The following is a 15,933-nucleotide window of genomic DNA, read 5'->3' on the forward strand; positions in this document are numbered from 1 at the left end:
ATGGGCAAAACGCTTACTTACTAGGGGTCTTAGTTGCTTTGGCTGACAATCTGGTATACTTTGCAGTCTATGGTATATTTTGAATGAGGTAGTATATAAATATACCAAATATATATAGCAAATATATCATTCGGTAGTAATTTTGCAGTTTATTTTGAGAAAAATACCGCGAAATATATTTATTTTATTCAAAATGGGTAGCGGGTATCTCACAATCGAATACACTAGACTGTAGCTTTCTTACTTGTTTTTTAATAATTTTATAATATTCTTATATCCGCTACCCATAAGGTAAAAGAGTATTAACATATAACTTTGTACCGGCAGGAAATGTATGAAACAGTCATAAGGAGGAATCTCCTATCCTATAAAGTACATGTATTCTTATTCAGCATCAACAGCCGAGACGATCTAGCCATGTCCGTCTGTCCGTATGAAACACTGGACCTCAGAGACTATAAGAGATACAGCTATAATTTTTTGACATCACTTGTTATGTAAGCATGCAGATCAAGTTTGTTTTCAATCTTTGCCACGCACGCTTCCGCCCTTATGAGTTTTGGTATATTATAGATAAAACTTGTTGAAGTTACTAACTAGGGGTCTTAGTTGCTTTGGCTGACAATCTGGTATATTTTGAGTATTTTTGCGGTATTTTATTTATGTATATTTTGAGAGTAATGCAATATTTCGCTTTTATTCAAAATGGGTAGCGGGTATCCCACAGTCGAGCACACTCGAAAGTAGCTTTCTTACTTGTTTATGTAATAGGCTTGATATAAAATTGAGTAATCATCTGAATACATCTATAAAGGAAAATTTATTTATAGTCCCAGAATAAAAATGAAACTGCTTTTGGGCAGAAAGTGTGGGTAAATTAATCTAATTATTTATTACGGTTAATTCATGCTAATTTGATTTTAAAATTCATATTTTTAATATTTACATTAAGTTCCAGTGAAAAAAATTCCATACTAACTCAAATATCAAATGTTTCGTAGCGATTAATGCACAATGTTTAATTCAATCGTCTAAGTTTGAATGTGTTGTAAATTTTCACGTATAATATTGGATAGAAAAAATTTAATAAGACTACAAATATATATATAACATATTTGTATATTTTTGAAATATTATGTTCCAGGGTACATATTTATGAATGTATGCAGAGCTTTCTATATTCATCTAGTAAGAATCGCAGCAGAATGAATATTAATGAGCCTTGTCTTCAATTATATAATTGTATAAATTAATCTAAGCATAGTAACCAATTATTTATTATTAAGACGTCAGCATCACTTCGATTATAATGAAGTGGTTGAAATTTTAAATATTTTTTTATAAAGATTTAGTTTTGGTGCCTTAGATCCGTTTCACTTCTTATCCTATTTGATCTATTATAATTACAAAATATAATAAATATTATAATTATTATTGCAATTATTCTATATTATGTCGGTAGCGACGTAATCGCGCACTGTTTTCAATTTTTGGATCGCCTGGTGGTGGCGAAATATTTCTCATTGAGGTCTCGATTGTATTTTGAGTCCATGCAGCGTTGCTGGTCTCTAATGTACCTGACACTGCTGCTGAATTGCAACAAAACGGTACTTTAAATTCTTTGCCATCTTTATCTTCACTTTTGTCGGTTAATTGATCTTCAAAACTGTTAAGTACACATCGATTGCTACAAATTTTAAACAGTAAGTGTAATCATGTCATAAAAATTCAAATAAATGTTTACCTGCTAGAAGCCCGACATCGAGGACGTTGAAAGCGCAGATTTAACTGGGCTGGATCAGTTATATACTTTCCTTCGGTAGACTCTCGACGGCGACGTAGTCCTATATATATTATATTAATTATAAAATGATACCAGAAACAATATAAAAATTTATTTGTTGATTTTGAAATAAATATCAATAAAAAATGGTTTTATAAGTTTTTCGAAATTGATATAGTACATATGCGTATATATAGTTTGAATCAGCATAAATATGTAGAGTCAATAAAACTGTGTCACTTTGTGCAAATAACTGTCAGCTTGAACTAGTTAATATACGATTGTTGATATCGCTTCTCAATAGCACTTTTTGTATACCCCTATCCATAGGGTAGAAGGTTATTTTAACAGGCAGAAGTAGGAGTATATGTTTTATTTTTAAATGTTATCTAAACAATCTTTAACAACATTGATCTGTGTGCAGCAATACCAATTAGATTTGAAGAGAAATCTAGAAAATATCGCTTGTAGTCTCTGAGATATAGGTGTTCGTACTTTTGGTGCCTGCTTTGGTTGGCAATCTGCTATATTTTCTATTCTATAATATATTTTGAATATATATATCGATATACCAAATATAACCTTTAGCATATTTCACTATTTTTGGGGTACATTAATTTGGTATATTTAAAAACCGCAATATTTTACTTTTATTGAAAGTGTGTAGGGGTTTATCATGGTTGCGCAGACTGGACTGTAGCTCTCATTGTGTTATGAACTAAATTATTACTCCAACAAAAGACATTTCTCCTTTAAGAGGAAACACCTGATAATTTTATTGAGTGGTTTAATATATGAATATAAAATAAAAAGGTTTTTCATTGCTACCAAGTATCGTTTATTTCTCACGGGCGATCTGAAAATTAATTATGCGACAAACTTAATCATGCGATATTGCTGAGAATATGACAGAATCCAATTTGGAAGTTAAAAGGTTATCCTGTCGGTTTAAGGTTGGCACAATATTATACAACATTATACATAAAACATACCAGGTGTTAAATCCGTAGTAGTTGGAGAAATTTGTGAGTAATTGTGAACACGATTAGAGTCAGTGGGCTCAAAATTACAATTCGGTGAATTAAATGATTCGTTCTGAAGAAGCTCCTGTTGACCAATTGCCCCAACACCAGATGGCTGTGTTGCTGTACTGATTACACCTGTCCAAGATGCACATTTGGATTGTCGCAAATTAGCAGATAATATAGGTATCTTACTTGGCGTTGACAATACAAGTTCGCAACCCATTGTAAAGGCTGCATTTGAGGTGATATCTCTTACCACTAGACTTTGGTAGTCAGTAGAGGCAATGTGCTGACTTCCATCATTCGTACTGCTTTTAATCTTGACTTTCGCACCAAGGTCTTTGTTTTTAAATTTGTTGTTAAATGACTAGAGCCACTTACATTAGTTTCCATTCTATCATTGTCATCACAGTTAATGGCCTCTTTATCACTTAGGCCTGAAGTTCGAATATCACCAGGCGCAGCTGTTTCTTTGGCAGCAACGATGCCATCTGTTATTGTTGTATTAGGAGTTTTAAGGGCTGCTAATGCTTTATAATAAACAGACTCATCCAGATGTGGGGTTTCTAATGCAATAAATAAAATGAAATGTAAATTAGAAATATAGTAACCGATGTTTCTAAAATTTAATGTGGAATCAATGAAAAAAGTAATGTATTTTAATCAGTACATTTTCAATACAATTTGAAAATATTGAGTTATTAAAATTCATTGGTCATAGGTTCCATGCGATTCTTACCTTTAGAAATGACACGAAACTCCAGTCGTCCACTGATACAGCCTTCATCTTCGCCTTGATTACCAGCATCGTCAAATTCAAGTGCTCCACTTTCATGAAAACATGAAGGATTGTGTATAGAAGTTGGCTGGCGCTTTTATCATTAATGTTGGTTCGATGCTGGGGAAATGTTTTTGTTGTAGTCTTTGCACCCCAAGAAGGCACTGTTGCAGTCGATTGAGTACTTTTTCTGAAACTTATTGGCTTTTCATCAAAACCATCACTAAAACATACATTTGGAAGGCTATTACGATGTCGCCGTGTACTTATTGAGCGCTCTTCTATTGTTTTTTTTGAGTACATATTACTGTCTAAATCAACTGCTGCATCTTTAAATGATGATATTGTAGCCGCCATATCTGACGTCAGATGGTTTTTCTTATTTGATATTGGTACAATTTCAGAGTTAGACTCACGTACACAAACGTTTCTGGCGATATCCATTCGATAAACCTAGATTTCGACGACAAAAACATAAATCGAAATTTAGATAAGACAACTTACGAAGTCATATTATTAAATCTGTTCGGTTCAATAAATAATGTCAACTAATGAAAAATCTATTTATGTATAGACCACTCTTTTCGAAAATATCTTAAAAAAAAGTTGGATGTTGATGTATCTCGCTCTTCTTCTTCATTTTACTATTTGTTTTGAAAGATTAATTTTTTATTTTCGGCATAGCTCATAGAAAAAAATTCTTGCCTTCGGTTTCAAATTAGTTTTAAAATATATTCGCATACATTCAACATATTATACTTTGCTGGTGATGAATTAGTGATTTTATAATAGTTTCGGATCATATTAGGTTTTAAATTAAAGAAAAGTCAATCCGAGAAAAGAGGTCAATACGATATATACAATAGGCACGAATTCTTGATTAGGGTAAAATGCTTAAAATGTCCATGAGAAAGTAAATATAACCAACAAAAAGAATTTTTGAACGAAAAACAATCATGCTTTTTAAATTATTTCTTTTATATCTAAAACTACTATTAAGAAATGATATAGTACAAATACTACATAAAAGAATGTTAGTTGGTACATATATTGAATTCAAATATATTATAAGCTATATATCTTTCCAAATTGTTGGCTTACAGTGTTATCAAACGCAGCTTGTTGCACAGCAGGTGGCTGTAGCTTATTACGTAATACATTACCCATTGCAGGTTCAGACCACCAGTGTGGAAGGGATATTTGCAGCATTTCATAGTTCTCAATTCCAGCTATATTAAGTGTATGTCTGACAAATTGTTAATTTATGAAATTACAATCAGACTTTAAATGTTTTATGAGCGATTATTCGAAAATATAACAGCGCTCTATCCGCGAGTAAAACTTTCGAGATATTTTATGTAATCAATTATCTCATAGAAACTAATATGATGGGTACGAATATTAATAGATTCTTGGAATTAGCTGTTTAAATAATATTGATTTCCTCCAATTTGTAATTGTTGCCCGTTACCCAAATGGTAGGCAACCGTATGTATATTTTTGATAAGTCTTAATGCCTGATCTGATGATCTGATATAGCCGTGTATTCGTATGGCTATAGCCGTATATTCGAATGTCACGCAAATTAAGTCCATGTTAGAAGTTATTTAATAAATATTTTAGAATATCTATATTTCAATAAATATTAATTCCTATGAGGTCACGTTGTCGTACGCCTTGGACGCAGCTTCAAGAAACATGTCAATTTATGTTAACAGCTTTAAACCTTTCAACTAATTTAAAACACAAATATGGCCGTGTAATCAGACTGAGAGATGTTACACTAGACATGTGTGTCAGCACTGCTGGAAAGTTTCGGGGTGACAGATATTAAAAGTGTATCAGGGCACTCTTAGAGACAGTATATCCCTTAGCTAGTCCACTTTTCTCCTTGCTACCAATTTCGTCAAACCATCTAATCTAATGAAAAATTATAATTCTAAAATTCTACACTATTTCTCAAAATATGAACAATCATTGCAAAGAGTTGAGGATACTTGATAATTCTCATGGACTCATGGACAGAGCGCTGTCAACTACGAAAATCGAGAGCCAGGAATCCTCACAGTCGAGCATAGTAGAATTCGATCCTCTTTTCAATAAGGGCTCTATTTGGTAATTTTACTTACCTTTTAACATGATCATTTCCGAATAGTTTTGATTTTGAATTATTAGTTCGAGGAACTGGTACACTAGACAATCCGTGTAATAATACCAAGGACGCATCCGCTTTAGTCGATTTATCCACATTTGGTTGTGACTGTGAGGTGGCAAGAGGTTGGAATATTTACATATAATCTTTAGATATATATGGCGGAATTTGTCGCGGGCGACACTATTTACAGTGAAAAAACATTAAATAATTTTAACAAGAAAGAAAGCTACAGTTGAGTGTGCTCGACTGTGAGATACCCGCTACCCATTTTGAAAAAAGCAAAAGAGTGCGGTTTAATTTTGTAATATTTTATATACATATATATATATAATATATGTACTCTATATATAAAACCTTTGTACATTGAAATGCAAGGATAAATAATTATATACTCTGGACATTTTAAACATTCACTTGAGATCATTCGATCGGACATACTCGTAATTAAGAACCCGCCTATCATGCTTTATTGATTTACCTGTGGTTCTTGCTTCCATTCGTTATCTGTTGTATCCTCCGAATCGTCAAACTGACTCTTCCATTGCGAAGCAAGCGTAAGTGCACCGCCACCCCTTGTTACCTGTTGAAGCGCCGATACGTTCTCATCATCAATTAAGGCGAATTGTGTCACAGAATGATCCCCAGCTGTAGCACTGCTTCTACAGGAATAGAACTAATAACAGTGTTGCTCAAACGATGGCTTGATATCGAGACAGTTCCAGTTCCGGACGATGATGGTCGCAAATTGGTCGAAGTTACTGATCGCCGATTAGCTGGTGGTATAGTCGTAGTTGAAGTTCCTGAGATCGCTGCTGATCTGGGAATTAACATTTCATTGGCGCAAATTGCATCAAATTGCAAATTCTCTGCACTCTCAACGACTTGAGTTTGCATTGGCGGTGGTACATTTAAAACACGCAATCGTCCATATGTTGACTTTTGATCGGCAGCATTAGTAGTGCTAAATAACCGTTTGCTATCGGATACTGATTCAGCTGATTTTTGGTGTTGTTGTGGACTGCTATAAGCATCTTCGACAGTGTTTTTATCATACTATCATTATTTTTTGTTCGCTGACTGTTGTTGACTATTGTCTCTACCTAGAGAGCGACTATTAGTACCGTCTAAATTAATATGACTATTTTGTTTCGTTCGAAATCAGTTTCGGTTGAATTGATCACAAGATCATTATTGCGTCCTTTGTGTGCTGAGTCATCGGTAAGGAGTTTTGCTAACAGTGGCAATGGATGCGAGACAACATGTTTCTCTTCTGTCGCATACTGCAAGTTGAATTTTGGTTGGATTTTAAACTAAAACAGGTTCAACGAAACAAAAGACTCACGTATACGGGCGCTGAATTGTTGTGAATTGATGTTGTTCCCTGAACTTGTTCTTGAGCCTGAATTGCGGTTCGTCTCATATTATTTGTGGCATGCGTTGACTTAAGCTGCATGTTTGTTTGCATTGTCGTCCCGGTATCGCCGTCAGCTGATTCGTGATTGGCAATTACTACCGACGAGGACTTGACCAATGCACTCGGAAAATTTGGTATGGCAACTGAACTATTTACAGCGAGCACCAGTTCCTGCTGATGCTGTTTTGAAAATATATTTTGATTACCTGCATTACTGTTTTGCATTGCGCTTTCCCCTGAAGCTTGTGCCGTCATTGTTGTTGCATTGCAATTTTTGTCTACCTACAAATAATGAACAATTAAAAAGATCATTAAAATAAAATAAACGTGTTTTAAGCTTAAAAAAGGAACAATCTTGACATCATTTTTCTTTTGTCGTGGTTTTGATGCCATCGGATGCAGCATCGGAAATTATTAAGCATTGAAAACCAAAACTGTGTTTAATTTCACATTCGCTTCCAATTACATATGTATATGTATATATTATATTATCCAGGATTACGGAAATAAATTTTAAATTAAATAAATAAAATTATTTTATACAAATTTATTTTATCATAAATTTGTTTACATGACATAGGTAAACACTCAAAAATTAAAAAAAGGTAAATCTATACCTGAGTGATAAATTATATCACAATTTAATACAAACATAAAATAATACAAACAGACTTTATTGGTGTTTATAATAGGTACACAAAGGGTTCTCAAAAAGCGAGTACATACTTTTTCCTTAGTATTTAGAGGCTCCGTTGACGCCAACTGAGCAGTATCAATTTCGTTACGTTTCCGAATCTGTTAATACCAAAAATATAAATTGAAATTGTTATAGAACCATATACTAATTTGCTTACATATTCTTTGCCGCTGACATTGGAAGCAGCTACCGTCATTTGAGTGATGTTACCATGAATATATTCATTTTTATTGCAGCTGGAGCTATTGGGGCATTTGAAGCTGAATTAATGTTACCAATTGCGGCGGCATCGACTTTCTCCCAATCGTACGGATCAGCCTCCTTAACACCTCGTCGTTTCATACATCTCTCAAAAGGCCAATTAGCATCTGTAAGTAAAGTGCTATATAAATATTTCCTCATTTTACATAATTTTAACTAAAAATTCGATTTATATGACAAGGATAAAATAACTCTTACCGCATAGTCTGGTCGGTCTGCGTAAGTTAGCGATTGTATATGCTCCAAAAATTGCTTTAAGTCTGACGGTAAGTGTTTCAGTAATATTCTATGATCATATTTTTCTTTAGTTAACCCGACTTGTTCCTTGTCTTTAATTTTGCGCCACGGCAATTGTCCATTTACAAATTCAACAAGCATATAGAATAGCGACCACAGATCATCGTGACGTCCCATCTCTCGATTGCGATGTGCATTTATTGAAGCATAGCGCACTGTTCCACGGAAACCAGCGGCAGCTCGGGGACAACGAACTTCTCCTGTTCCTGTGGTATATTGACGAGCCAATCCAAAGTCGAGCATATAAACTCGTCGGCAATTGTAAGGCAAACGGCCAACTGAAAATTGCTCTTTAAAACAAAAGAATTAATATTTTAAACGTATTCCTCGCAGTTTTTCACACAATATTAAATTAGTTGTATTATATAATATATGTCATCTTTCCGTTTATTAATTGTTTAATTATCCTGCTAAAAATTTTTAGAAAAAGACTGATCCTAATTAAACTTATGACTTTGATCAAAATGAGTTCTCTATCAACAGCGGGCGATTCACACTCAATTTTTTGACTCGGCGAAATTGTTCGCGTTTGTCTGTGCAGTTTTATCTGGATTTCATACCATATACATAGTAGAAAACAAAAGAAACTTACCGGCTTAATATCGCGGTGAAGGAAGCCAACAGAATGTATAGATTCAATGGCTTTTAATATTTGTAAGCCTAGTCGAAGGGTTGTACTGAGAGAAAAGGCGCCTCGTGGCTGTGCTCGTCGCAACTCAGCCAAATTTTACCTTGGAGTTGCATTACCACATAATTGAAGCGATCGTTCCGTCCACATCCAATAAAACGGCATACGTGTTCCTTGCCTTGCAGCTTTTTCAGTACCGCCACTTCCATTTTAAGCACCTGTTTCGGTTGGCGAGCTGATTCAACTTTGAGTGCCACCTGTTCCCGAGTTATTAAGTCTTGGCCCTCATAAATTTCACCAAAGCCTCCACCACCAATCTTACGTATAACCTGAAATGCACAACAAAAACAAATATAATTCAAACCATATTTTGCAACATGTACTAGAACAAATTCAGTATCTTTTTCTTTATTTCGTTATTATTTTAGTTATGTAAGCTTCTCATAGTAAATCAACGATATTTTGCAAAACCAAATCAAATAAACTGGAATTTTTTCGTTCTATTGTGTAAAAATATTGTTAATATGGTTAAATGAGAACATGTCTAATACCTTCCAACGCTCTTTAACCACATGTCCTGGCTGCAACAGATCTTCAGACGTCATTTTATTATTTTTCTCTTTGTTTTCTGGCACTTGTTGGCAGATGTTCACGATAGTGCTACTCTTCTCTAATATAGCACCAGCAGTAGGAGACGATGGTGTTAGTTTTGGCACTTGGAAAGTGACTCGACTTCTTAATCCTAATCGATTTTGCTTAGATGGCAAAGTTGCTGATCGCTGTAGTTGACAGTTTCTTGGATCTCCGACAGCGGCAATATTGTGACCCTCTTGAAGGTTTTGGTGAAAACTTGCCTCCAAAGAGCTGAGCGCAATTGATGGTGGTGGCTTAGATGGGGCGGTGGTCGCTGCAATCGTAATACTTCTTGACTACAATATTTGGGTCGATAACTTAGACACAAGTCTCTCTGTTGATTCGATATGATTTCATTTTGGCGTTGTTGCTGCCGATTGTCTTTATGGCTTGATCTCGGATTGTTTGTGATGACTCTGTGACATTTCTGTCGTTCCTTGAAGGAAATAACATAAATGTACTGCTTGCCATCGGCGTTTGAAATTAAACGAAGTAAAACTGTTTTATCTTTATAATAATATAATATGCCACAAAAATATAATAACAAAAATAATAATAATAATAATAATAATAATAATAATAATAATAATAATAATAATAATAATAATAATAATAATAATAATAATAATAATAATAATAATAATAATAATAATAATAATAATAATAATAATAATAATAATAATAATAATAATAATAATAATAATAATAATAATAATAATAATAATAATAATAATAATAATAATAATAATAATAATAATAATAATAATAATAATAATAATAATAATACTAATACTAATAATAATAATAATAATAATAATAATTTTGTTTTCTATCCGATGTATTATATAGAGATCAACGAAATGGTGATATGAAGTACTCATCGCCTTAACAAATGGAGTTATTCTTCAATAACTATAACAATGATTCCTTATTAACTACATAAATGTATATCCCAGAGGGAAAATGATGTATCTAATACATTTCAAAAATAATACATAGACATACATAAACAAGATGAGAATAAAAGGATAATTTTTCACAAACCGAACGCAATAAAAATCTATATGTTATGTGTTAGCACTTGCAGACATTTACCTGTAAAGTTATTTATGAGTACCCATTTCAGCTGGTAATATCTGTTAAATTCACTTCACCACAAAAAGTATAAAATGTGGTCGAATGCAGCTTAAATGTTCATTAATTTACACTAAGAGTCTAAACGCGTTTTCAACCATTTTTGCTTTACTTTGATTATGAACCGATGTACGAACGAGTGCCTTGCCCTATAACCCAACCTTAAATTAAAAACTCTTATTGATTGGCAAGCTTTGTATTGTTCACCCACAAGAGTAAAGCTTTTCTGAGCAAAACACACAAGGGATAAACCAGCGAGAGAACCAGAGAGATTGAGAATATCTATGCGAAACATTTCTACATGACAGTTGTAATGGTTATAAAATGTTTTGCAGCTGCACCCTTACTGCAACGCATGCGCAAGGATATGAGGGTTTTTATAGCAATGAATTTTTGTCAGCTATCTACAGTTTCAAAATTCACAGCATAATAAAATACTAACTAAATAATGCTTACGGTCATTGTTTCTTAGAACGCAAAATAAGTTATAAAACTTGGTTCCTGCAAAAAGTGAATTTTCTTGATCAGCAATACCCAAGACGATATAGAAATGTGTGTGTCTGTTCGATTGTCAGTATAAAAACATACATTTGTAGATCTCAGAACTGCGCAACGAAGTACGCTCATATTTATCGTTCCACTTTTGATCTGAGACTGAACTGAGAGTGTGACGTACGCTGCGCTCGAACTTCAAATTTCGAAATGATCCGAAGAGGCTCTGGGGTTCTAAATTAGAACGATTAGAACTAATTGCAGCGCTCGGCTCTTCCAGGGTTGCAATAATAATGTTATGAATGATATATTTTGCTTCAAAATCTTGGAGTATCTATGTATTATATACAGTAGATTCCGGTTATAGCGACTTTCAAGGGACCGACGATTTTACGTCGTTATACCCGGAAGACGCACTAACCGAAAGGAGCAAAATAAATTTTTGTTTTGTTATTTTTTATGGTTGCCATGTTCGTAATAGGGTTTTAGGATAAAACAAATTACTTTTAAACAAAACAAAAAAGATTTATAAATTTCATTTAATATCATGGTTTTTCCATAATAAATCGTATACCTTCATGTTCCTTAGCATAAGCTAAGGCGTCAGCTAAAACTAACAGAGAGTAGTGGGAATATAAGAACCTTCCTGTCGCTCCTACGCACACAAGCAAGAGTGCCAATCACTGATAAATGCATACATTTCTAACAACGTCGTTTGATACTTAAATTTGTTGGCATTGTTTCGCTGTATTTTTTCGTCGCAATATCCGGTTGGATTGTGAAAATTTCGTCGGTATAAGCGGAGGCCCTTTCATATAAGGTTGTATTGGGGCCAACCAAGCCATCGACTTTTCGTCACAATAACCGGACGGACGCTATAAGCGGAGTCGTTATAACCGGATTCTACTGTAGTTAACATAGTGGTAAAGGGCATTATAACTTTGTGCCGGCAGGAAATGCAAGTAACAGGTAGAAGGAGGCAACTTCGACCCTATAAAGTAAATATATAAACTCTGGATCTTAGAGACTATAAGAAATAGAGCATTTGCTATGTTTTCACGCAAAACAAGTTTCAAAATTTTGGCACGCCCACCGCAAATAGACAAAAATCGAATAACAAGCGTAATTTTAAAGTTAGAGTCACGAATTTTGGTATATACAATAAAACAATAGTAATTGTGATTCCTGAAAAATTATGATCAGAAAAAATTGTCGAAGTTATTAACGACATTTTTTGTATGGGCTGAAACGCCTGCTTACTAGGGTCTTATTTCTATAGTATTTTTGTATATTTTGAGAATAATACCGCAATATTTTGTTTTTATTTAAAATGGGTAGCGGGTATCGACTATAGATTTCTTACTTAGACAAACAGAATCCATAGATTTTTCCAGACATAGTTTTAATTGGCTTAAAAACTTACTTGTGGGACTCCTGTAAATGCATTTGTGTTCCTATTTTTGATTGGAAATTGAATATCCAATCTTAAATGCCACTTTTCATCAGATCAGTGCTAAATATTTACAACTGAAAATATAGAAAAGAAAAAATAGAATAATTAGAATTTACTAAATATGCTTAACATTAAGTCTATTCGGTCAAATCGGTGCAATTTGATTTAAATGAAAAATATCAAAGAATGTTTTATTCGCTCTATGTCTACAATTTGGATAAATATTTTCTATTTAAAATTAAAATTTTTGAATAAATGTATGCGTCTGTTGTTATGTTTGCACGCAGATCAAGTTTGTTTCAAATTTTTGCCACGCCCACTTCCGCCCCGCAAATCAAAAAATCGAATAACAAGCCTAATTTGAAAGCTAGAGTTGCGAATTTTGGTATATACCATAATTATTGTAGTACTTATGATTCCTGATTTGGTTGCGATCCGATAAAAATTGTGGAAGTTATTAAAGAAATACTTTTGTAAGGGCAAAAACGCCTACTTACTAGGGTCTTAGTTGCTTTGGCTGACAATCTGGTATATGTTACCGTCTATGGTATATTTTGAATGGTGTACTATATCGATATACCAAATATACCATTTGGTCTATTTTTAGTATTTTCGGTATATTTTGAAAATGATGATTCCGCCATGGAATTACCCATATACTAAAATTCGCGACTCTAGCTTTAAAATTACGCTTGTTATTCGAGTTTTGTCAATTGGTGGGGCGGAAGTGGGCGTGGCAAAAATTTGAAGCAAACTTGATCTGCGTGCAAACATAACAAATGCTGTCGATAAAACATTATATCTCTTTATAAGCTCTGAGATGTAGGTGTTCATACGGATGGACAGACAGAAATCTTCATACATACATTTCCTGGCGGCACAAAGTTTTAATACCCTTCTACCCTAAAGGTAGCAGGAATATAAATTCAGCCACATTCATACTGACAAACAAACATTAAAATATGTGATTCGGTGTGATTGACAATTGACTGTCACGATCTCGCTTACACTTATGGATTGGTTCAGTATTTTATAGTAACTTTCATTTCATTTAATATATGAATGGTCAAATCTAAATTAAATATCGCATTTCAACCGATTTTAAGTAAAAGAAAACATCAAACACTATGCGTTCATACGGATGAACAGAAGAACATAACACGGTCTCCGTCTCGTTAAAAAAAAAAAATTTGGCATGTATATAAGCCGGATTTCAAGATAACAGGTTATTTTGTGATCAGCGATGTTATCACAAATGAGTACATTTTAATAATATAAATAATACCTATTAGATAATATATAAACATCAAATTATTTTTTACCTTTTGTTTTATATTACACAGTATCCCAGTTCATTCTCCGCACCTGGTTTTGTAATAATTTTTAATATTGATATTTATTAAGATATTTAATTCCTCTATTGCAATTTAAATAAAGAATGTTTTCTACGTATATATGTTTCTTCATAATATTTTTGTTTGCTTTCTATAATAATCACCTTTTTTCATTAACTAGCGCAAGCTTGTATGCGTGAAAAGCCTATTTTTAAAAATACATATTATGGTATTTTTATACCCGCTACCTATAGGGTAGAAGGGTATTATAACTAACTAACATCTCAAACCGCGTAAAGCATACTTGATCAGCGCGAATAGTCGGACGATATAGACATGTAATTTTTCGTATATAAAATAATAACTAGAGTATTTAGAATTCCTTAAAACTAGGTTGCGATCAGATAACAATTGTAGAAATTATTTAAGAATCTGCAAACGGGTCTTAGTGGCTTTAGCTAACAATCTCGCATATTTTGTACTCTATGGTATATTTGGAATGTACTACTATATTAATATACAAGATATAGGATTTGCTGCATATTTTTATTGTATTTGGTAACTTTTTAGAATGTGGTTTTATTGACAAGATGTAGCGGGTATCTCAAAGTCGACTACACTTGATTGAAGCTTTCTTACTTGTTTAATTATAGAGAACACAACGTTGAACACTTTCACCCAATGCAGCACGTGCAATTAATAGCTTGTATTTATTTCTCAAAGATAAATCTTTTTTATTTATATTACAAATATATTTTTATTTAATATATAAATATAATTCATAAGGATTATTCTAATTTAAAGGCAATTTGTTTCATTTGAAAATATCCGCGAGTTGAAAAATAAATAAAAGTTTTACTATATATTTCCCAGTGAGCTTTCACGTACTTATGAGATTCTTCGCAGAAAACGGAAAACGTACTGAACTTGATTCTATCTGAAAAACTGATCTAAAGAATTGAACATTTTTCTACGCCAATCAGATACATATATGTATGTATGTACACATGTATTACATATACATGTGTACATATATCTGATTATTTAGCATTTATCTTGTGAACATGTTAATATATAAATTATATATATATATTGATTGTGAAGAATTCAAAAATTTAAATTATTATTGCGCATAACATTTTATCACAGAAATTGTATAACTAAAGTATATAAAATTGGAAATTAAATAGATATGTAATATTTAAAAAAATATATTTCCAAATAATATATATTACGAAAATAACTACAATGGGTCATTTAATAGCGCCGGGCTTTTAAATGTAATATTAAAAAAACCAATGATTTAAATTCCAAATATAAAAATGTGACCAAATTAAATTTGAAGTGTGTGGCTGTATAAATTAATGGCAAAATGAACATATGTTTACGTAGGTGTAGGTGGTAATTGTGATGTGATGCCTCTAAAACGGTGAATGACTCGGTCATGCACCAAAGCTAATCACTACGAAACTGTTAGAGCTAGTGTTTTGATTGAATCAAAAAGGTGTATAATTTAATTTATTGAATATACCAAAATAATAATTTATTGAACACACAATGAATGAAATTAATTTTCGTTCCTTATCTTAAGGTGACCAGCTAGTCTTTGTACGTTCCATATTTTGACACTCTATTTTGTTATACATGCTACTCATAGGGTAATATGGTATTATAACATTGCGCCTACAGGAAGATTTCAAAGACTATAAAAGATAGAGAAAAATGATGCAACGCCCACTTTTGCCCCCGTAATACGAAAAATTCGAAAGTACAAGTGTAATTTTAAAGCTAAAGCCGTGATTTTTGAAGCATTCAATACTAACTAGAGTATTTATGATTCCTGGTTGTA

General features: G+C 32.8%; 1 protein-coding gene and 1 long non-coding RNA gene across 2 annotated transcripts; both read right to left on the reverse strand.

Moving 5' to 3' along the window:
• Positions 1-858: 858 nt before the first annotated feature.
• LOC133846924 (tau-tubulin kinase homolog Asator) lies at positions 859-9,961 on the reverse strand. Its single transcript, XM_062281637.1, is given in 20 exon segments — positions 859-1,687; positions 1,745-1,844; positions 2,776-3,070; positions 3,073-3,374; positions 3,548-3,581; positions 3,584-4,039; positions 4,688-4,832; positions 5,716-5,846; positions 6,220-6,410; positions 6,413-6,794; positions 6,872-7,021; positions 7,084-7,437; positions 7,882-7,950; positions 8,010-8,081; positions 8,084-8,208; positions 8,211-8,220; positions 8,312-8,688; positions 8,990-9,139; positions 9,142-9,367; positions 9,590-9,961. Coding segments are annotated over 20 exon segments (3,870 nt in total). The 5' UTR covers positions 9,644-9,961; the 3' UTR covers positions 859-1,440.
• A 130-nt stretch (positions 9,962-10,091) lies between these two features.
• On the reverse strand, positions 10,092-15,037 carry LOC133847000 (uncharacterized). The gene is made up of 4 exons (XR_009895107.1): positions 14,973-15,037; positions 14,073-14,115; positions 12,721-12,824; positions 10,092-10,107 (listed from the first exon to the last, which is right to left on the reverse strand). It is a non-coding gene; the product is annotated as an uncharacterized LOC133847000 (long non-coding RNA).
• Positions 15,038-15,933: the final 896 nt, after the last annotated feature.

Source organism: Drosophila sulfurigaster, chromosome 4, assembly GCF_023558435.1.
Source record: "Drosophila sulfurigaster albostrigata strain 15112-1811.04 chromosome 4, ASM2355843v2, whole genome shotgun sequence".
Classification (NCBI taxonomy): domain Eukaryota; kingdom Metazoa; phylum Arthropoda; class Insecta; order Diptera; family Drosophilidae; genus Drosophila; species Drosophila sulfurigaster.